The sequence below is a fragment of the Tachysurus vachellii genome, chromosome 17, assembly GCF_030014155.1.
Source record: "Tachysurus vachellii isolate PV-2020 chromosome 17, HZAU_Pvac_v1, whole genome shotgun sequence".
NCBI lineage: Eukaryota > Metazoa > Chordata > Actinopteri > Siluriformes > Bagridae > Tachysurus > Tachysurus vachellii.
The window spans coordinates 19578742-19601641 of NC_083476.1; the positions used below are offsets into that span (position 1 = coordinate 19578742).

At 38.6% G+C, this 22900-nt stretch overlaps 2 protein-coding genes across 2 annotated transcripts; both read right to left on the minus strand.

The window, feature by feature from the left end:
- Window positions 1-6653: 6653 nt before the first annotated feature.
- serpinf1 (serpin peptidase inhibitor, clade F (alpha-2 antiplasmin, pigment epithelium derived factor), member 1) lies at window positions 6654-11505 on the minus strand. Its single transcript, XM_060891315.1, has 8 exons — window positions 11267-11505; window positions 9904-9987; window positions 9623-9812; window positions 8674-8829; window positions 8385-8588; window positions 8083-8222; window positions 7732-7942; window positions 6654-7506 (listed from the first exon to the last, which is right to left on the minus strand). The coding sequence occupies exons 2-8, from the start codon at window positions 9964-9966 to the stop codon at window positions 7241-7243; spliced, it is 1230 nt and encodes a 409-aa protein (XP_060747298.1). The 5' UTR covers window positions 9967-9987; window positions 11267-11505; the 3' UTR covers window positions 6654-7240.
- A 584-nt stretch (window positions 11506-12089) lies between these two features.
- serpinf2a (serpin peptidase inhibitor, clade F (alpha-2 antiplasmin, pigment epithelium derived factor), member 2a) lies at window positions 12090-20741 on the minus strand. The gene is made up of 8 exons (XM_060891415.1): window positions 20465-20741; window positions 16312-16383; window positions 15867-16104; window positions 15638-15781; window positions 15348-15536; window positions 15048-15190; window positions 14232-14433; window positions 12090-13923 (listed from the first exon to the last, which is right to left on the minus strand). The coding sequence occupies exons 2-8, from the start codon at window positions 16366-16368 to the stop codon at window positions 13550-13552; spliced, it is 1347 nt and encodes a 448-aa protein (XP_060747398.1). The 5' UTR covers window positions 16369-16383; window positions 20465-20741; the 3' UTR covers window positions 12090-13549.
- Between the last annotated feature and the right edge of the window lie 2159 nt (window positions 20742-22900).

A 22900-nucleotide genomic window follows, 5' to 3' on the forward strand; every position in this document is an offset into this window, starting at 1 on the left:
ACCTGTAACTTGAGCAACAGCGAAGCCACGAACTCGTTGTGAATATTTTAAAGGCGTAACAGCTGATGAAAAAGCAGAGACAATTGTAGATGAAAATGAAGAGAGATTTTATCTTAGTTTTTATTTTATACAAAACATTTTCGTCTCGTCTTTTTTCGTCAACAATAACGCATGTTAATTTAGTCTTAGTCAGCGTTTTTGGACAGTGGTGCAGTCTCGTCATCGTCTAGTCTTAGTCATGAAAAATAAAGCTTGTTGACGAACATATTTTGTCTCGTCTCGTCTGACGAGACGAATTAACACTATGGGGAGGATAGGAGGATATTTCTGGAAGGGATGAGTGTGTGTGTGTGTGTGTGTGTTGGAGGGAAGATAAGAAAGAAGTTCTTGTGAATCCTGTCTTTATATGTATGTTGTAATTGAATCTTTATGAGTCACATACACAACCGTACACATTATGACATGGTGCACTACCTCTCCGTCGAGGTCCTGATGACCTCCGTTGTCTCTCTGATGTTAAAGAAAGTTCTCCTGGCATTAGTACTCCAGGCTTTTAATCTTCTCCAGGTAGGCCTTCTCGTCGTTGGATATCAGGCTCTCCGTAAACCTGATGATGGTGATAGAGTCTCATCTCCTGGAGCATGTGATGTCATTTACTGAGGGCTGATGTGGCTGTAGGTTTCATTTTGTGTGTGTGTGTGTGTGTGTGTGTGTGTGTTTAAAGAAAGATTTCTAATGAACTTCCTATTCGGCTTCAATGAAAGCCTGCACCCACATCAGCCCTCGAGAAACAGCACCACATGCTCCAGGAGACGTCGTCAGGTTTTTTTGTGGTCCTTTTGTGTATAAAACTGAAAACCCCAAAAATACTACAACCTAACAAAAGAAATGTCGGGCCAGGATGTAGTGGAAAGTACAACGTTGTGCAAAACAAGACTGAATGATGCAGCATTATTAAGAGTGCCTAGTTATCTAGAAAGCCAGACACATGTTAACATTTATGCAAGACGGACCACTGGGAAGCGTATTGTAGAAAGTATGAGCTCTCTTGCCAGATGCTTGTTACAGGAAACCACTGCATGCTGTGGGAAAACGCTTCGTTGGTCCTTTTCATGGGAGTTCTACAGTAATTAATAAAGTTGACATTCGGATTTCAGGAACGTCTGAGCTTGATGATAGTTGGGAGTCTTAAGGAGGAACTAAATACTTAATTTTGAAGCCAAGCGGGTGGTTTGATTCACCCAGAAGACACAATAAACAACTCCACTCTTTATGGAATGCTGTCTGCACTGGATTCTATCTACACAGTGGGCTTGGTCAGTGTATTAGAAGGGATTTATATTTCAGCTCTGGAGGTTTTAGGAGCTTAAGCAAGAATGTCGACACGGACTTTGGAGGCTTAAATGGGCGAAGTTAACAGTCAGCTCTTAGATAGTAAAAGTGAAACACATTCACTTACATAATCAGGACTTTTTTTTTTCACTCCTACATCATTCTGTATTTGAGAACAGACAGATACAGAAATGTATGACTGAAAACGAAAGCTAAATGTTTGTCCAGTGTAAACAGATCAAAAATTAGTCGATATAATAGATAAATCTTCTTCAGATCAGAGTATTGCAGCCTGTACAGGAACGTCAACAGTCTAAACAATGCCAGAATAAATACTGTAGTGTGTATGTGAAAGATTGGGAAGTTGTTTGATTTGATTTTGTGTTATTGCACAACCGAGCTTGTTTTTTTGTTCAGCAGTGTTCGAAGAAAGTCTGAGAGCAAGAGAGCAAGTTATTTCTTTCAGTGTTTCTATTTCTTAGACTTTTAGACTCTAGTTCTAGTTTAACTTTTAGATAATCATTACAGTTTACACGGTCAGTAACAATTTGAGTAAACTGTGAGCGAGTTGAATCCTAGTAGAAAGTTTTTCCACTACGTTACATATCGTATTTACACAAGTTCATAGTATTCTTTTTTTTTTGTGTGTGTAAAACCTGACAATCCTGATCAGGTTAGATCGTATGCACATGTGCTTCACTGGAAGAGATCAGGTTCAGGAAAATCTGCAAAAAATTTAATCTGCACAGACATTTATTGCAAACTTTTATAAAAACCTAATAATAAATATTTTCTTTCTTTATTTTTTTTTTTCAAAATGTATAAAATACTTTCTCTGTATTTCTAGATTATTTTGAGGACAGTGGTGGCTCAAGTAGTTAAAGCTTTGGGTTGTTGATTGGAGGATTAGGGTTCATGCCCCAGCACTGCCAAGCTGCCACTGTTGGGCCCTTGAGCAAGGCCCTTAACCCTCTCTGCTCCTGAGGTGCTGTATCATGACTGACCCGGTGCTCGGACCACAACCTCCAAAGAAAGAATTCCACTGTGCTGTAATGTAGATGTGACAAAAAGTTCTGTTTAAATCCCAGAGTGGTTTCTTGGCCCCGAGCGTATGTCTTATATTGAACATGTTATTAGGCTATGAATAATAACTTGCACACTTATCTAACCTGATAAACTCAAATAATAAATGTTTGAATAATTCGACATGATCACAGAAGGTCTCCAAGTGAAATAGTACTTATAAGGGAATAATTCTGAAATTTGACTTCTACATAGTTTAGCTCTGATCCATTTCCTGTATTTCCTGGACCTCCACTTCTATTGTGAAATGGTGTCTAAATGAAAACACTGTGACTTCCTGTTTAAGAACAAAATGTGGATGTTTTATCTGACAAAGTCAGTAAGCGCCTGTACAGCTGCTGAAGAACGCTTGAGTGAAAAAGAACAATAATCCTCTTCGATGACTTCAGTAAGATCATTTGACTTAAGACCTTCTGCACTCCTCGGTTCTAATGACATACTTTTCCTTTTATAGAATCTCAGAGCTGCAAATGTTTTCCCGAACTAAACTATTATTCATTTAAACACATGTTAGATAATTCCGGAAACACAAAGTCGTGTGTGTGCTTGTCAGGAAGAATGTCAATGATCATGCATTCATCACATAATTCTAAACAAACTCATTCGATGTGTGAACTGATAGTCTGGTATCTTTAGTTCAGATGTCAAAGGCATGTCTCAAACAAACCCAGAAAAACATTGAAATCTACTGGAAATCTAGATGATGCAAGAAAAAAAACAGCAGAAATTCATTTTCACAAAACCTTTATCTCCATTTCTATCATTTCCAGGGGATCCACTGGCTTACAGCTTTAAATAGCCAGAGCTTCTTCCTGCACCACTTTCTAAGTTTTATTGTTGTTTATTGATATTTGTCCAGAATTTTGTTCTGATTTTGGGAATCGTTTGTTTCATTTTAATTTTTCAACTTGGAGCAGTAATGATCTTCAAGACTCCCAGATATTTTATTCTTTTTGGAAACCTGTACACCTGAAGCTCATCATTTGGTGACACATTCTGGCCAAATAAAGCATTACACCGAAGGGTTTGAGTCTTTTTTGTTTTCTTTTTCTTTTTTCTTGATTTCCCGATCGTCCCCTATGCTTTACTAAAATAAAGTCCTCTCTTCCAGTATAGCTAGAAATGTATTGCTCTCAAAACAAAACAAAACAAAACAAAACAAAACAAAGCAACAACAAAAAACAAAACAACAACAAAAAAACAAAACACAAAGCACAAAACAAAACACAAAACAAAACAACAATACAAAACAACAACAAAAAACAAAACACAAAAAACAAATAAAACAAAACAACAATACAAAACAACAACAAAAAACGCAAAACAAACAAAACAAAACAACAAAAAACAAAACAACAAAACAAAACAAAAAAGCACTTGCTTTTGTTTGTAAATGTATTTTTTTCTGAAATCTTAAATACAAATTCAAAATACTTAAATACTTAAATACAAAATCTTTAAATACAAATTTAAAGTTTGCAGCACAGTTCCTTTAAATGCTCTTGTGTTTTTATGTCCTGTGTCTTTAAGGGAGTTTTTAATGTGTACTGTTTCACACTGTATGATAAATTATTTTAAGAACAATGACGTTAAACAGTAAGGGCGAATCCTCAGCTGGCTGGAATAAGTCTGATTTCTCAGAATAAAAACTCCTCACACCGACCCAATGAACCACTCCAACAGAAAGAGGAACAGAAAAAAAAAGATATAAAATAGACTGCTAAAAATATTGATGCAAAAGGGAGAATACTGTAATTAAATAAAGCTTGGCACGTGATTTCTCTGATACTTTAGAAAAAAATTATTCCTGTTTCAACAGAAAAAACAAACATACAATCTAGAACAATTCTAGATAGATAGATAGATAGATAGATAGATAGATAGATAGATAGATAGATAGATAGATAGATAGATAGACAAACTCATGATAGATAGATAGATAGATAGATAGATAGATAGACTAACTCATGATAGATAGATAGATAGATAGATAGATAGATAGATAGATAGACAAACTCATGATAGATAGATAGATAGATAGATAGATAGATAGATAGATAGATAGACTAACTCATGATAGATAGATAGATAGATAGATAGATAGATAGACTAACTCGTGATAAATAGACAGACAGACAGACAGACAAACAGACAGATAGAGAGATAGATAGATAGATAGATAGATAGATAGATAGACTAACTCATGATAGATAGATAGATAGATAGATAGATAGATAGATAGATAGATAGATAGATAGACTAACTCGTGATAAATAGACAGACAGACAGATCGATAGATAGATAGATAGATAGATAGATAGATAGATAGATAGATAGATAGATAGATAGATAGACAGATAGATAGATAGTATAGTGTTATTATGAATAATGTCCTTTCTACAGTCAGATACAGTCTGATAATTGTGTATTGATGAGGAGGTTGTTGTCCTCAGAGACCACATGGGTATCTTCTCTTTACTGGTCTGAAATCAGTATGTGTAAAGAATGTATACTGACACCATGACAGTATAAAAAGGTCTTAAATTGTAACCTAAATCACTGGTGCTGAAGTTTTTATCTTTGTTGTTGACTCATTGACTCATGACGTAGTGAGGAATTGACTCCTTTACCTCATAACCACTTACTTTATATATATGTAATGTATATTTTAACATGTTTTTCTCTTAATGTCAGGAGTTACTGGGACAGTACCTTGTCAGACCAGCAGGGGGCCTTAATTCACTACTCTTCACTACTCTACAAATGGGCGCCATTTGTCACTCTCTCTCTCTCTCTCTCTCTCTCTCTCTCTCTCTCTCTCTCTCTCTCTCTCTCTCTCTCTCTGTCTTTGCTCTCTCTCTCTCTCCCTCCCTCACTTTCTCTCTCCCCTCCCCCTCATTTTCTCTCCCCCTCACTTTCTCTCCTCCTCACTCTCTCTCTCTCTCTCTCTCCCTCCCTCACTTTCTCTCTCCCCTCCCCCTCACTTTCTCCCTCCCTCACTCTCTCCCCTCCCCCTCACTTTCTCTCCCTCCCTCACTTTCTCTCTCCCCTCCCCCTCACTTTCTCCCTCCCTCACTTTCTCTCTCCCTTCCCCCTGTCTTTCTCTCCCCCTCACTCTCTTTCTCTCTCTCTCTCTCTCTCCCTCCCTCACTTTCTCTCTCCCCTCCCCCTCACTTTCTCTCCCCCTCACTTTCTCTCTCTCTCTCTCTGTCTTTGCTCTCTCTCTCTCTCTCCCCTCACTTTCTCTCGCTCTCCCTCCCCCCCTCTCTCTCCCTCAATCCCTAACATTCTCTCTCCCTTTCTCTCCCTAACGTTCTCTCCCTCTTTCTCTCCCTCACTTTCTCACATTCTCTCTCTCCCTCTCTCTCATATATATATATATAAGCCTGTCTTGTTGTCTTGGTCCTTGTCAGTCATTATATTCATATGCAGTATGTTGATATTGTCGATGTAAGCTTGTGTGTGTTTTTACGGCATAGTCTTGTGTTGTTTAGGTTAAAGTTTCCATGTCATATTTTATGTATAATGTAAAATTGTGTATCCCAGCATTTGGGTCAGATCTGCCACTGCAGGAGATCGAGCTTATGGCGGAGATCCTGGTTCGATCCTCGTCATCGGTCAGCGTCCGTCCACGCACGTCACACTTAAACAGTGCTAACAAATCTGAAGTTTCTTAATTATTTACTTGAATGACATCATTTTTATTTGAAGTATCAATGAAGCACTTGTAAAAGTCAGTTTTAAACCTGTAACAGAACCACTTCTTGTTGGCTTCCCTGTCGAATCTGCACAGCAGTTAGGATTTTTCCACATGGCACAGGCTAAAGATTCCAGATGTGTCTGAAAACTTTCCCAGAACAAACATGGCCTGACTGGAAAAACACATGCTGAGTTGGCAAAACTGTGTTTGCTTTGTTTTATACTCTTTAAAAACACCAACACGACACTCGTTTATCATTACGGTAAACGTTGATGGAAACAAAAAATGTCTGTCATCGAGGAGGAAATTTCTCCTTAACCTGTAATCTATGTGTGAATTGCTGCCAGGAAAAGCGTCATGGAATTTCTTAATGTCTGTTACATAAACACTGGACTAAAAAGAAGAATTGCCAAACCAACTCACTCAGCTCCTCACATCAGTACTTCTGAGTACAATGCACAAAGAAACCGCAGTTTATGTGCCTTGTAATAAAATACACATGATCACAAAATACAGAACCAAACCAAATACCACAGAATGTTTTGTCATTTTCTTTTATTTGTCTTAATATACAAATTCAGATGATTTCTGCTGGTAAATATACAAACAGAATTGCCAACTGCTAAGAAAAAGAAGTCATGCACGTGTTACATTTAACTGAAAGTAATCCACAAAGCACTCACATGCAAAATCCAAATACTTGTTATCTAGAAGCTACGATTTAATGCACTGTTCATCTGGAATGTTTGGGATCGGATATATATGGAATTTGCCAACATGGCAATCTTAATGCATATGACGCTGTTATTAAACACAAAATGAAACAAATCCATTTTTAATGCATCATAACTTTGCTGATAACGCTAATAATCTCTGGGAATTTGTGCGTATTCATACTTGGGTTTTAATTATAAAGATGTGCGATTGGATTGTTTAATATTCGTTCATGTTGATTTATTGAAGAAGCTTTGCTTGAACTGTTCATGCACCGTGAATGTCTTAAAACACAGAAGTGCTTTGAAAAAGTTCAATAAACTTAAGCCTGATGTTAGTGTAGAAGTCTGCAGCTCTGTTGTATATAGACGCATGTCGTTATGTATCTGTGCGCTTGTATGTACTCTGCTTTCATACACTCGCCAGGTCACGTGGGTTGAGTACCTTTCCGATGAACAGGAGCGCGCCCGACGGCTCGTCACGAATCAAGAAGATGAAGGGACGGTTCACGTTGTAAGAAAGAACCAACGACGGGCCGTTGTTAGCCGAGGGGGTGCCGGGATATTGGCTACCCTCTGGCGCTGTCTCCATGACAACCTTGTGACGGACCGTGGTCAGCTTCACTGGCTGAGATGTGATCTTGTCAAGCTCTGGGGAGCTCAGCCAATCGGATAGACCTTGAAGTAAGAAAGTGGGAGGGGGCAAAAAACAGGGGTATTACAGAAAAGAAGGAAAAAAGAGAGAGAGATCGTGCAAAATACTATAGTAACATTTCTGTGTACGGTAATACAGTATGTATGGTACAAAGTGCTGAACAAATACATCAGGGCTTTTTTAAAAAAAAAACAGACTTAATCTAAGCTTGAAGATGGAAAGCAAGTCATACCAAACCACAGTCTTACCCATGTCAGAGAGGGGACCTAAGAGGTCAGTGCTGTAGCCCAGTTTGAGTACAGGGAGTGTGAGCTGAACCTGGACTGAGTGCAGAGTGTTGGCCAGATCCTGCACAAACTCGGCTGACAAAGCTTCCTCGATCAGGGTCAAGTTCTTAGTCACATCATCTGGCAGGAAATAGTACATGCTTACTCCATCCTCCATGGGTACTTGTGCTATCTGTGGTGGAAAATGGGACAAATGAATTCAATTTATTAATAATCATTCATCAAAGCCTTGGTATTTTTTCATTGAACGGTGACGTAATATTCTGTAATACAGAATATTGTGTTTTTTTTTGTTGTTGTTTTGTTTTTTACCGTGCAGCCAAGGTCTGAGTCAATGCCCATCTTTACTGGGTAATGATCCTGCTTCATCATGGCTGTGGTAGTTGGGGCTTCTCCATCCAACTGGAACTCCTCCTTCTTACCAGTCTGGCTGAACCTGGTTATCCACTTTCCTTCAATCAAATCAGTGGATTTTACTAATTTATATTATTGTTTCTTTTTCATTTAATATTTTTTGTGTATAATTTAACATACAGGAAACAATCAAACATGAAATAGCTCTCGTGAATATTAGATCAAATAAATTACGGGTAAAATTAAAATCCTTTACTGACCTTTGAAAGCGGCTGCTCCCACAGGCACCACCGCTGGATTACGTGGGAGAGCAGTTCCAAGGACACGGTCCACTTTACCCCCCGTGTGCTGTCTGAACCAATCATTTACAGGCTTGAGTTCCCGAGCTCCGCCCATGAGAGTTTGGGGTCGTTCCCCGTACTGTTTCTCTACGGTGCTGAGGTACTCCAAGTTAGGCCGTAGCCCTTAAGACAAAGATGAAAGAGAAAAAAAAGTGTATTTACATATTATTTAAAAAAAATGAAGACTCTTTTTCAAATTTGTGCTCACTCTTTCCTATGAGGAGGCGCTCTACAGAACTGAAGCCCTTGGCAGGGGCTCGGAGGTACGCAAGGAGGTCTCTTAGAGTGTCGTGAAGCTGCGGGTCATTAAGAGTGTGGTAGCGCAGGACCCGGTGCAGATGCTTCATCGTGCGCTCAGATGCTCCTGAAACAGCAAACAAACATCAGGTGTTCACATAGTGTGCTTTAGAGCTTTTCTTCAGTATGAAGGTATCTGTGAAAGAGAAGGGAATCTAAAACAGTCAGACTACTTATAGTCCTTATAACACCTGGAGCTTTCAGTGCTGCCTTTGGTAAAGGTCGTCATAGTGGTTTACTTTTCTGTCTCTAGACTCATTCAGGTATTAGCAGAACACATGGTTCTGATAATGTATCACTGATAATCCTTCAATTTAATGAGTGAATGATGATCCAATAATGGATGGACTGTGCCTTCCAAATCTATCCATAAAGGGCAAGTACTGTATGGCTGCAGTACAGCCACACATAATTCATCCCCTAAAATATTCTCCCCAAGTCGGTACCAATTCAAACTGTCAACCCGAATCTCAGCCCTTATACAACAGCTTACTCTGAGACACCTCAATCCAGCCAAATACATATTTGCAAACTGCTGCTCATGCTGTATCACAGTGCAGCTAAAAATGCTCTCTGAGAATAATGCTATCTGCCCTCTTCTGCAAACATGTGCTCACAGTTGTCCATGTTTCTCTAGTGTTACTGTGACTGATGGGGAAAGAAAGTAACTCCATGTCTCCTAGCCAGGGAACACAGCCAAATTTGCTCCCTTGACTCCTGACCATGAACAATGTGGCTGTGATCGATTTGAGTTGATTGAAAACCCCTAAAAAATAAGATCTGCAGCTACACTGGCCCTTTAAGAATAAGACTGAATTAAAGAATGAATAAATTACAGGATATTAAACCGTTTCTGCTACCCATGGAGAGCTGTGTGAAGACAGCTGAGATGCTCATGGGAGACAGAAGGACACTGGACTTGGGGTCGCGGGCAGCCAGAGCACGAAAGAGGTTGTAGCCGAAGTCTGAGGTTGCGGCGCTGAGTTTAGTGCGAGGTGTAGTGAAGAGCTCGACCACCTCATCCTCAGTTCCTCCATCCTCTGTGTCTGACTGAAAGACAGATAACGAGGTTTTAGAACAATGTGCCATGGAGGTAAGATAAGAGTGACGGCTTTGATCGGAAAAAAGATGAGACCTATACCTGTTGAGCAAACGATAGGGAAAGAAGACCACAAAGACACGACAGCAAGATGATCCTCATCATCGTGAGAGACGTGAAGAAAAGCTACACATACAAACATACGGTCACTTTTTTGTAAGACGACACACTGTTCAGCGTTCACATCAAGAAACATTTTCAATCGGCAGACGGTTTAAGAGCTATGGCAGATCCATCTGTGGTATATTACTGGCCTTGGACCAAGGCTACAGGTGGAGTCTGTATTTCCAATCATGCTTTGTGATCTAGCTTGCTTGCTTGGGCAACCAAAGGCAGTCAAACAGTTCATTAGAAGGTTAGCAAAAAAGTAAAAGTAAAAAGTGTGTGTCTTTGTGTGTGTGTGTGTCTGTGTGTGCATATTTTATGTTACAGTTTTTTTTTTCTGACAGAGAAGAGGCCAAAAGATCTCATTTTGGTTATACGGTTACTATGTGTGTGCGTGTCTCAAAAAAAAATCCCAAAGTTTTGAAATCGATGGAAAATTCTTGCATTACCTTTGATTTGGACCATTTATATATAGTCAAGGGGGTGCCTCTGCAAGAATTTCTCACTGACACGCACACACACACACATACACACACACACCCTCTGTTTCTGTGCTCTTGTTTCAGCAGCACATCTGTTAGTCATTACAGTTGGCTAAGAATTCTCTACTGGGAGAATGATGAATATCCATCAGGCCAAGCCCACTGTTAGTCCATCCTACCCAGCCTCGTCCACCACCACCACGAAGTCATTAAATTGCCACTCAACTTTACGTAAAAATGATTGACAGCAAAAAAAAAATTCTCTGAAACTTTTCCCAAAGGTATGAAAGCACGAAGAAACCCCACAATAAACCAGTTATTCTGGAGGAGTTTCATTATAAGTCAGAGACTATAAGACTTAAAAAATGGTTTAAATCGGAGAATATTACGTGGCATATATTACAAGCCATTATATAACCAGACTTGTGGATTGCAGCACAGATCCATCCATCCATCCATCCATCTTCTAAGCAGATGCTCATGCAGTTTCTAGACTTGAGCTTATTATGTATTAAAGGTATTAAAGGAATCATTTCTTAATATGTGCAAATTTTGGAACGCAAATAAAAATATAATAATAAAAAAAAGCAAATAAGCACAAATAATTGTGTTAAATACAAAAAAGGACAAGGATTTTATTTACAATTAATTAATTAATTAATTAATTAATTAATTAATTAATTTACCTAACTTGCATGGACAGAGATATGAGACTTCATTTATAACTCTATAAAATACACTCCAAATGTCATCAAAACAAAAAAAAAAAGGATCATTATTTTTCGAAAGGAAATAGTTCATGAAGATTGTTTACTGACCTGTTTGCCTTCTGACTGCTTCGGGAGTCAATGCTGTCCTCCTCACTGCACAGACCGGTCGCGATTCATGAACGACTCGTTCAAAAGAATCGGTTCTCAATCACGGACGAATCCAATGGTGTAATTTCGTCCGCAGTGTTATTCTAAAACTAGTTCTTTAGTTTAAAGATAAAATAAACGATGTCTTTAATTACTTTTAGATAAAAAAAAACAACAAATCAAACAAAAAACACCACCTCCACCTTCAGTCTATCATCTAGTTTGGTTCACATTTTATATATATAGGATCATGTATTAAGCTCCTCCCCCTTTTGTCTGATCATCTCTCCTTCATACCTTCCACATGGAGTTAGAATAAAATCCAATACATGTATTTGCTCTTTTTTTTTATCCAGGATGATCACTTCGTAGTCTGTATCTTGTCACTGATGCACAAACTGACCTTTTGTTCCTGGCTATGTTCCCATTTATCACTAGAGCATCTCTGACCCTTTCATTCTGGATGCTTCAACATTCAACTTCTTCCCTTTAGCCCTCAGATCAGAACCATCGAACAACAATATAACGGTCTCAAACTAAATTAAACCACACTTAGGCTGCTACAAACTAGTCTGAAAAGATGAACGTTTTTCTTCCTTTTTTTCTTTGTGTTTGTGTTGTCGCTTTTTTTCATATACTGCTTCGTTATACTGCTCCATTATACTATTCCATTATACCTCCCCTGTACCGTATCCACGTATTATCCCACCCACAACAGTTCATAAGCAGGTCACTGAATATTGTGTATTTGCAAGGACAGAGTTTGACAAGCAGGCAGGGAGATTATTTATTTAAAATCCATAGTATTTATACAGATGTTTGATATATACTTTTAAACCCACTCTGCACACAACTGACTGGTCGTTATATCCATACGTCCAACCTTCAATTTTACTCTCTAAGCTAAATGAAAGGGTAGAGACCACCCAAAAGCAAACATACATTTACACCACAGTACAGAAAATGACCCTTCACCAGTAGTCCAAAACCTCCCATGTTTGTCCTCATCAACATTCTACTCTTTCCTGACCTCTGTGCTGAATGCTTTCCAGCTGTTAACCGTAACAGTCTGCGCTAGGAATCTGCGGCACAGCCTTGTTTCAAATACATGTTTATTGAGTCTTATTCACATGGACTTGCTTTACCTCAGTTCTGTTATCTGACAACATAAAATAGCTGACGTTACGTGGAAATGCTGAAATTTACTTTCCATGCTTATTTTAATGATTCACAAAGCTTTAAAGCCACTCAGCCCACTGCTCCTTTCGTAACTGTCTCTATACAACTATTCTACTTTTGTAATATTGCCTACTCAGGTTGTGGTGGCTCAGCGGTTAAGTTTACTGATCAGAGGTTAACCCTTCTCTGCTCCAGTGGTGTTATACCCTGGTGGTCCCCTTACTGACCTAAAATTCCTAGCAAGCTGGGAAATGTAAAGAGAAAGAATTTCACTGTGCTGTGATGACAAATATACAGTGTCATCACTTTATAATCTAATTGCTCATACATAAGCCAGAATATCACATACAACTCATCGCAATCTGTAAAATTATCTTTGCTGCCCCCAAACCCTGGAATGCATTATTGCTGCATTTTATTCATTTAATTAATTAAATAGATTAATACAAATTTCTAACCACATAAAATTGTATTCAAAAGAAGAACTGAAGCAGGTTGTAATGCACCATTATCATTCTTGATTATGAAAGTTTACAGGTATATAATTATTTGTTATATCTGTACTAGAATACTACTTTACATACAACCGAATGTCTAAACAAAACCCAGACTTAAAGAATGCTTTGATTTTTCAGTAATATTGTAATTTACAGAGATGCAAATATGAGAACACTTTTTTTAAAGTGACATTTTAATTGCTACAGTTTAGACCAGAGGAGGAGAAAAAGCTACATCACCTCAACCTCCTGACAACATGCAGTTTGCATTGACCAAAAAAAAAAAAAAGAAAAAGCACAAATAAATGTGAAAAAAAAAAACCAACAACGGATTGAATACATGATTGTTGCTTCATTACAAAGGGAATAAAAAACTGTAACGTTTGTGAAAAGACATCAGCTAGTTTTTTTAAATCCAAGTCCTGTGGCATTATGGCTGATCGTATTATAAAAACGTGCATGTGTAGGTACACTGTGTGACTGGGAGAGGTTCCATGTGTTTTCTGGGCTCTTCTCACGCCAATTCCCCCCCAATTCTAATGGTTGGGGAGTCCCTTAACTTCCTCGTTCACTGAGAATCATCATGCAGCATGTTATCCGAGTACGGGTGATCATTCTGTGGCATATCGCTTGGCATGTTGCTGTTCAAAATACCTAAGGTTTCTGGGTCATCACTTAATTTGACAGTCGCTCTGGGATTTGGGTTGGTGACCACTCCAAGGAAGAGAGGCGTGTGCGAGACGTCATCCACCACAGCAAAGATGAACGGCATGTTGACCGCGAATATGGGGATGGTGCGCACCAGAGTGACCGATGTAGCAGCTGAGGCCACAGCTCCCTCCTCGTTTAATTCTATGCTGGAGGCATGCTGCACTCCCGAGACTACAAGTGGACCCTCTGCAACACCGGATAGATCAGGTCCAGAGAATAGTGTACCCAATCCTGAAAGCCAAAAGAACCAATAAATGCAAAGAGAAATATTTGATGTTGGTTAGCTTAAGTTTATCAGCAGGCTCTCATTTAGCAGCGTAAAGGGTTCTTTGGTTCCTTGTCTTGAGGTTCGAAAGAACCTCGTCTTTGTCTGGAACCTGTAGAGTCATGCCTACAAGCTGATTAAAGTTAATTATGCTTATTTCGTTCAAATTCTGTGCTCTTAATCATCCAAAGAACCGATAAGACGTGCATTTTTAAACAGTCTGGAGCATGAGATTATTAGCAACCATCTTTAAAAAGTTTAGATGAAATCTCACCCATGCTTGTGAGTGCTTGTTGCAAATCCTGTTTATATTCTAGTTTGAACTTGGGCAGTTTGACCAGCATTGGTATCTCGCTTGGTAGACGTCGATACAGATCGGAGATGTTGAGGTTGGTAGCTGCTCTTGCCAAATTCTGTGATGGCATGGGCATGACTACCAGGAAGCTTACATTCCCCTGAAAAGGGAATCGAGCAACCTAGACAAAAGGAAGGAAATGGTGTGAAACAAACAGATTGACTTTGTTGTGCTTCTAGAGTTTAAAGCTACAAGAAATGAAGGAAGACTTCAAGTCATAAGTATACATTTCAATATTACACCAAACTCATCTGGGTGACACAAGATTATGTCAATTATAAGTCATTTCCTTTCTGTAAATCATAGAGTCAATAAATGAATCCATTATCTGACCAGTCACTTTAACAGCGACAGCTGCAGACCTGCTCATTTATTCAAGTATCAGCCATTCGAGCATGTGGCAGCAGCACAAAGGCATAAAAATCATGCAGATACAGGAGCTTCAGTTAGTGGGTAAGAGGGAAAATATGATCTCAATGACATGTTGGTGCCAGTTTGAGTATTTCAGAAACTGGTGACCTGGGAATTTTTACACAACAGCCACTATGTCAAAGGACAACAGTGAACATGACCGGATTGGAAAGACTGAAAAGAGACCGGGTGATTTTTCTCTGAACCTAGCATCACATGATTGGCTAATTGGATAATCGCATGAATAAGTAAGTATACAGCTGTTCCTGGTAATGTGGCTATAAAAAAGAGAGTGAAAACAGTCCCAGTGCTCAGATACACTACCTGTATGCCTTGTTCTCCATCCACAAACATGCTGAGAGGATATTTGGACCCCATCATCATGTCCACCTTTACTGAGGTCTGTCTGTCAATGTAGAAAAGATCCTTGGTGGTAATGCGGGCGTCAAAGCGAGACTTCCACTCCCCTAAACACCAAACATGGGCTCGGTTTTACAACTAGAGAAATTGTCTGTTTCTAGACGTTTTTCAAGTATCACCTTAAATTATTTAAATCAGTACAAATTGGAATTAAGATCATGCAAATGACGATATTAGCTTTTATTATATCCAGTTATGACTTGCCTTTAAAATGAACAGCATTTACCAGCATCAAGACAACATTGGGTGGCAGAACGGACAGAAAGTTCTTGATGTGATCGTCGGTAGCCTCCTCGACCCACTGGTTAACTTCGTCTACAGAAGTGAGCGGTGTAGGTTCGGATCTGAACAGTTGAAGGGATTTTTCCAGAAAGTCCTTCTTCAGGTCAAAGCCTAATCGAGTGCGAGAGGAAACACTAATAACCCCCAATATCGTCTGTTAAGATTCATGGAGCAATGTGTGACGTACAATTTCAGCCACGCTCAATACTCACCTGGTTTGAGGTAGATACGAGAGGCCACTTTAATGGCCTTGACAATCAGTTGATCTTGGAGGCAGCTTAAAACTTCATAATAGTCAGATAACAATTCCGCATGTAAAGCTCCTAACAGTCGCTCCTTAGTCTCATTCCTGGCACCTGATCAAAGCAAGGCATTAATGATGATATTGAACGTTATTAAATAATGTGAAAATTACGATCAATCCCACTTTGACTCACGCACCCAAAGCTAACTGTGAAAGCGCAAGAGAAATGCTCAGTGGAGACAAAACGACATTTGGTTGTTCAGGCCCAGGCTGCAGATTCGCCAGTAGCTTTAGCCCCAGCTGAGCTATAGCGCCACCGAGAGCTTGCCGAGTCTCCAGGCTCAAGTTGCAGTCCTGAGCAACTTGGTAAGGAGTACTGGTGCCATTAAGTGGAAGAGAGCTGAGCAGAGTGGCGTTCTCAGGAGAAACTTCACCCTGAAAATTAGTAGAAAAAGAGAGAAAATGGTTGGTTTGACATTAGACATCTAATGACCTCTCTGGTATTTCCATGCGAGAACACCATTAATGGGGAAAAAAACAAAACAGAGACATTGATTGTCCAATGATCCAGTTGTTCTGAGAATAATTCTTGCTAGAACTTGCTATTATCTTAAGCGTGTTATGTTTATAAGTTCATCTTACCATCAGTCCATGTCTAAGTAAACAGAGCAGCATCAGCAGTGAAGGACAGAGCTTCATATTCTCCACGTTGACCTGGATCACATCAGAAGGACACTTTATTTAATGAACTGCATTTTGTATGTAGTTTCATTTTAGATTCAGTTTACATGCGTCTGGCTTAACGTTGTAGCAGCTGATTGCATGAAAGTGCCCTGAAATTGATTGTAATTTATATAAAATGTGACAAAACCTTCAAACTTCGCTTATGTGTTAAAATAGCAGAAGATGAAGAGTCATGAGAATCGGCTGTTGACGAGGAGTTGACGTCTATGAATAGAATTATCACTCAATGCCACCAAAATCAAGACTTTTGTTTGTAAAAACTTCACTTCTGTCCCTATACCATATTGTTCAACTCATGAAGCTCTTCCTCAGCAAGTTTGTTGGACGCTAGAGATGAGTTAGTCAGAGAAGAACCTGAAAAGGAATTGACTTGAACCTAGACAACCATCCAATAAGACTTGGTCAGCGCATGCCTGGGAGTGCAGACCAAAGCAGGTATAAATAATGAATTTGCTGTATTCGTGGATATAACATCTCATGGGAATGTTGTAGCCCAAGTGGGTAAGGTGTTGGTCTACTGCTTGGAGGGTTGTGAGATGGAATCCCAGGTCCACCAAACTGCCACTGCTGGGCTCCTGAGTAAGGCCCTTAACTGTCAATTGCTCAGTTGTATGAAAATGTACAGTAAGAAACTTTAAGGATAAAGGTGTATTCAGTTACAGTAGAATTCTTCTGACCAAGAAATCAGTGTTCCATTGTGCCAGTCATTGCAGCTGAATATCACTTTATGATGGTTGCATTGTCTGAAGTTCACTAGATGTGAGAAGTGGTAAATTTCTTTAACTAAGGGCCCTGAGAACAAATTCTAAAATCCTTCTAAAAAACAAATTACAGCATTTGTTGACATCCTTATCCAGAGCAACTTACATTGTCATTTTAAACAACTGAGCAATTGAGGGTTTAGGGTTTCTTTGTTGACCTGAGATTTGAACTCTTTGAATTTTTCGATCAGAAGTCTTAACCATGGGGGCACGGTGGCTTAGTGGTTAGCACGTTCACCTCACACCTCCAGGGTCGGGGTTTGATTCCCGCCTCCGCCTTGTGTGTTTGGAGTTTGCATGTTCTCCCCGTGCCTCGGGGGTTTCCTCCGGGTAATCCGGTTTCCTCCCCCGGTCCAAAGACATGCATGGTAGGTTGATTGGCATCTCTGGAAAATTGTCTGTAGTGTGTGTGTGTGAGTGAATGAGTGTGTGTGTGTGTGTGCCCTGCAATGGGTTGGCATTCCGTCCAGGGTGTATCCTGCCTTGATGCCCGATGACGCCTGAGATAGGCACAGGCTCCCCGTGACCCGAGGTAGTTCGGATAAGCGGTAGAAGATGAATGAATGAATGAAAAAAGTCTTAACTATTGCTTTGTTGATGCTTAAAAGAGATGTGTTAAAATGTGTTAATGACTGAAAACACTTACAGCTCACAATAGGATCTTGGACTCATCAAATTTCTTAACATAGGACTGTATCGAGCATCAGTATGGAGGTGCAGGACGTTAACCTTCACTCATGTTCATCAACATGGATTTTGGAATATTTTCTGCTGTATTTTCTTTATTCAGTTTTTCTTACAACTAACTGTGGGAGCAGGAAGGTTTGGTCAGAATTCCTCTGGGATTGGGCGGGAGTGGGAATAAAAATAAAAACACTCTGCTAAAGCTAAAATGAGATTTTAAAGAAACAATGATCAACATTTTGGTTATATTTTGGTTATTTATTCAGGATAGTATTGTTCTAAAGGTTTAGAACAAACAGAAGGAAGATTATAAGAGTAAGGAACTAAAAACACTAAGCTTTACGACAAACATTAGTTTGCGTCCCTCATTGCATCCCTCATGTCCATTATTCATAGCACGTTAATTATTATACGTTATACGTAGCACTTCATTTGGATAAAATATACAATGCTGTAATTGAACGCAAAATAGATTGTTGTCTCCAAAATGATAGACTGCAAAAATCGATATAAAGGACATGAACTCAGTGTCAAGTTTTCATTGGTCTTTAAACACTTACTGCCATCTAGTGCTGACAACAAAGCAAAAATATTCCTTTCATAATAATAATAATAATTATAATAGAATTCAAATAAGCATTAAAATGATCATTAAAAAGGTGGAAGATGTGAAATTCAACATTGAATAAAAAGGTATTAAAGAAAAAGTCTGTGCCTAATTTTTTAATTGAAAGAAACATCTGAAAATTTAAAGCTCTGCTCTTCCATTACAATGGGGCCTTTTTTTTAAGGTACCACAATAAAAAATTATTGAATCAAACGAATCAGACGACTGAAAATGATCTCGAAATCAATTTACTTCCTTCTACTTTATACATTTTACTTCACACAGTATTAAGACACTTAATCCGTTTCCTGAAGTGTTTACTTTCTTTACTTTCGCAACATGGTACTCAATATGAAGGACGATTATTATGTATCAGGTATTGTTTCCTTTCAAATTCACTAAATAAATAATTAAATAAATAATATAAGAGTCATTTGCATGTTCGTTATGATAAAGAAAAAAAAGATTGATCTTTTAACACATATTATGGCCGAAAATATTTGGACAATCGCATCCATCATCGTTAAATTGGTTTTCCTTTGCTGCTATAAACAAACTCCATTTTTTTTCAAGAAGGCTACTAGCTTTGTACATAATGACGAGGTCTGGGGTTAAGTCGGTGTTCCAGTTTATCCCAAAAGTGTTCAGTGGGGTTGAGTCAGAGTCCTGTGCAGGACACTTGAGTTCTTCCTTTCCAACGTTAACCTCCACACCATGTCTTCATGTAGCTTTGCTTTGTGCACGGACGCATTGTCCTGCTGGAACCGGATCGTTATTTCCGGTGAAGTGAAATTGTAATGCTAAAGTGTACAAAAACATTCTATATAACTCTATATAACAGTTTGGGGAAGATCCACATACAGATGTGATGAACATGTGTCCATTAACTTTTGGCCATGAAACATAAATCAGTGAATTATTATTGTAGAAATCAATTGACAGCTGTTTTATCTTGATTCTTCACTCTATGCAAGATAAACATACACGAACAGCCACAAAGTCAAACACGAAGTGAAAAAGAAGCTTGAAAGCTACAAACTAAAAGTTGTTTTAATGTTACAGACTAAACTTTGCATGTTTTATTGCCCTAACTCACCTCTTACACCAAAGAGATCCAGGATCGATCAATTGGGCACAACTGCACCACGCTGTATAATTAAGTACTAATTAGTAAAGCCCTTCTAAATAAAAACATAAAACTGTTCTGATTATGTTCCTAATTTTATTTGATTTAATTTGCACAAAGTAATCCGATCAATTCTAAGATGATTATCTGAAACGATTTGTTCATTTGTGAACGAAAAAAGAAACACTTCTATATTAAATAATTACCTAATATTACAACAAAAATATTCTTAAATTAAAATAAATAAATGTAAATTTTAATCTGTAATTAAAAAAAAAACCCCAACTTATTTTGTAAACCACAAAAATAAAATCAAAGTGCAAAAGTTCATGAAAAATCCATGTGAAAATCCATGTGACCTCTACCCTCGCTCCTCTAAAACAGAAGCATACAAATCAGTTACAGCTTTGTTTGCATTTGAATCATCCAATTTTTTCCCCGAAACACTATTACGGAGTTAAACAGCTTGGGAGATACGGATTCTGTATGAAAGCAGGACAAGAAGAAAAAATGCTATATGCTATACGCTATCTATTCATTGACAATTTATTTAAAAATAAAATAAATAAATAAAATTCATTACTCCACTGATTACAAACTCCGCTGACTACAAATCATTTGAATAATTAAAAACAAATGACTAAAAATACTTTTTAAAAGTGATTTAAACACTAACTGAAATGCATTAAAGTTACGTGCAGGTATTCGCATGTGCAGGTATTCGCACGAGGCATGAGAGGCCCGAACTCATGGCCTTTTGGAAATTAAACTCCAAAGCGTGTAATTCAGACGTATTTTCATGACTTCATATGTTGACCGTACGTCAAAAGCGAGAACAATATTGAAGGATAAAATAAAAGTATTTAGACTTACCAAACCCACGTTTGGACTGGTGATAATTTTCAGCGATGTAGCTCCTGGACAGATCGCTGTAGCTCAACCGCTTCCAGGTACCCCACTGCTGGTTAATGTTTTATTACTCATTGATTTATGTCTCCCTACATATACATACACAAAATATAAAACTGCAATATCAGTCATAGATCAGCTTTAAAAAATTACACTGCCACGGAGGCGAGCGTGTGTGGAACAAACATTTAAAAAGCATGAAGAAAGGATTTATTGCATCTTCAATATCGCACAATAGTTGTAAGGTAGTTAGAAAGCTATGATTTACTTATCTTGTGTGCTCTGGACTGTTGCCATTTCCACCCACACAGGACCTTGAAGCCTCCAACCCCCATACTGTTGCATTTCAGACGAGGGGTTCCACTGTGCAGGGAGTCATTTCGGGTGATTGGCGTGATCAGTTTTTTTTTTTAAGAAGATCACCTTTTCCCAATCATTCAGTTTTTGTTTCAAGATTTGCAGTACTAGCTTTTTGTTTGTTTGAAGATTACCCATACCCACACATACAGGGTATACCCCAGGGTGTGCATAGTCCTGAGTAGTGTTTTGTACAACGTACCAAAAAACTCTACAGTGTCCTGCCTTGCCTCAATGTCTATCGTCCCGTCGCACTCACACCAATCGTGATATAGTGCTTCGAGAGGCTCCCAGCTCCCACCCTCATAGGACAAGCTGCAGTTTGCATATTGTCCAAACAGCATTCAGCATTCAGCATTCAACACTAACATCCCCAGCATCTGATCGAGAAGCTGAGCCTGCTAGGCCTGAACACCTCCCTCTGCAACTGGATCTTGGACTTCCTGACTGGGAGACCTCAGTCAGTCGGGATCGGGAACAGCATCTCCAGTACGACCACACTGAGCACTGGAGCCCCTCAGGGCTGTATGCTCAGTCCACTACTGTTCACTCTGCTAACTCACGACTGTAAAGCATTGCACAGATCGAACCACATCAACAAGTTCACCGATGACACGACCGTGGTGGGTCTCATCAACAAGAACAACGAGTCAGCATACAGAGAGGAGGTACAACTGCTAATTGCCTGGTTTAGAGCCAACAACCTGTCTCTGAATGTTTCTAAGACTAAAGAGATTGTTGACTTCCGCTGAGCACAGAACAACCAGTCTGCTGAACTTCGAGAGATCCTCCGTGGAGATCATCAAGAGCACCAAATTCCTTTGTGTTCATCTGGTGGAGAACTTCACCTGGTCACTCAACACTTTAACTTAAAATATATAAATAAATAAAGCACTTACAAGTACAAATGCCAAATCAGTGAAACTTAACAGCTTAATATTCAACATAAACAATCTAAAGATGAATAGAATCAACCTGAGCAACGAACCATAGACTATATGAATGTCTACACAAGGGTGTTTCATTTGTATAGGTGTTTCTATATTTTTATTTTATACGTTCTACGGATAAAAACATATTTTTTTGATGTATTCATTTTGACATTCATTAAGTATTTCATTTATGTTATATTATTACTACATAATCTTTTAAGAGTTTAACCATATCCATTTACAAACATTAAATACATTAAACATTTATTTATTTATTTATTTATTTATTTATTTATTTATTTATGTATTTATTTATTTTTTTACAAGTGCTGTTTAACAAGCCAAGAAACATAAATGTAAATTGATTACTGATTGATTTTATGCTGTACTACGCATGCGCAATGTAAATTTGGCAGCGTCACGTCTCGGGATAAATCTATATCGCGCATGCGCCAATACAGTTTGGGTAGATAGGACACATTAGGGGACTTTGTTCAGATTATTATGCGTTTATTTGCAATATGACTTCCAACACGTGGTGGCAGTAAAAACACGTTTTAGGCAAAAGTACGTTTGGTTGCATTAATTCAAGAAAGCTGAAGGTTTGTTTTTTTTTTAGAACATTTCTAGAAATATGCAATATTAGAATTAAGTGATAAATGATCTGTCATCAAGAGATAAAAAAAGCAACATTTTGATTCTAAAGCATGGCCCATAATGTTAATTTAGCTATATACTTGACTTAATATACAGAATATACAGAAAATAAAAGTGAGGTGGTCTCAAAACATCTGGCTGTGACTCTAACTGAGCAAAAGTTTGCTTCAGAAAACCTCGCCATCATTTCCAGTGTGCCAGCGGGTCACTCCATTGGTGTCTAACACCCACACAGCTAGACTGTGGGATGGAAGAAAGATTTGCCCTTACAGGATAACTGGGAATGATGTGCAGCAGCTCAGGCAAAGCATTACAAATAGCTTCATAGCTATACAACCGAGAGTTGAGAGAAGATAACAGAATATCCCTGGGCTCCTAAAGCAGCTCATATGCCAATTGTTGTCCTTCCTGGACTAATCTACCTGATTATAGAATGCTGTTATTTGAGCAAACA

Bases quoted from the DNA above. Each gene is read 5' to 3' on its own strand.
- serpinf2a (XM_060891415.1), bottom strand. From the start codon at position 16,368: ATGAAGCTCTGTCCTTCACTGCTGATGCTGCTCTGTTTACTTAGACAT. The intron at 15,191-15,347 runs GCAAGTCATAAC...TTTGGTGTTTAG, and splicing joins AAATGCTGTTCATTTTAAAG to GGGAGTGGAAGTCTCGCTTT. The intron at 14,434-15,047 runs GTAGTGTATCTG...CCTTTTGTCTAG, and splicing joins ATGGAGAACAAGGCATACAG to GTTGCTCGATTCCCTTTTCA.
- serpinf1 (XM_060891315.1), bottom strand. From the start codon at position 9,966: ATGATGAGGATCATCTTGCTGTCGTGTCTTTGTGGTCTTCTTTCCCTA. The intron at 9,813-9,903 runs GTATAGGTCTCA...TCTGTCTTTCAG, and splicing joins CCCTATCGTTTGCTCAACAG to TCAGACACAGAGGATGGAGG. The intron at 8,589-8,673 runs GTGAGCACAAAT...CTTTGTCTTAAG, and splicing joins GCGCCTCCTCATAGGAAAGA to GGCTACGGCCTAACTTGGAG.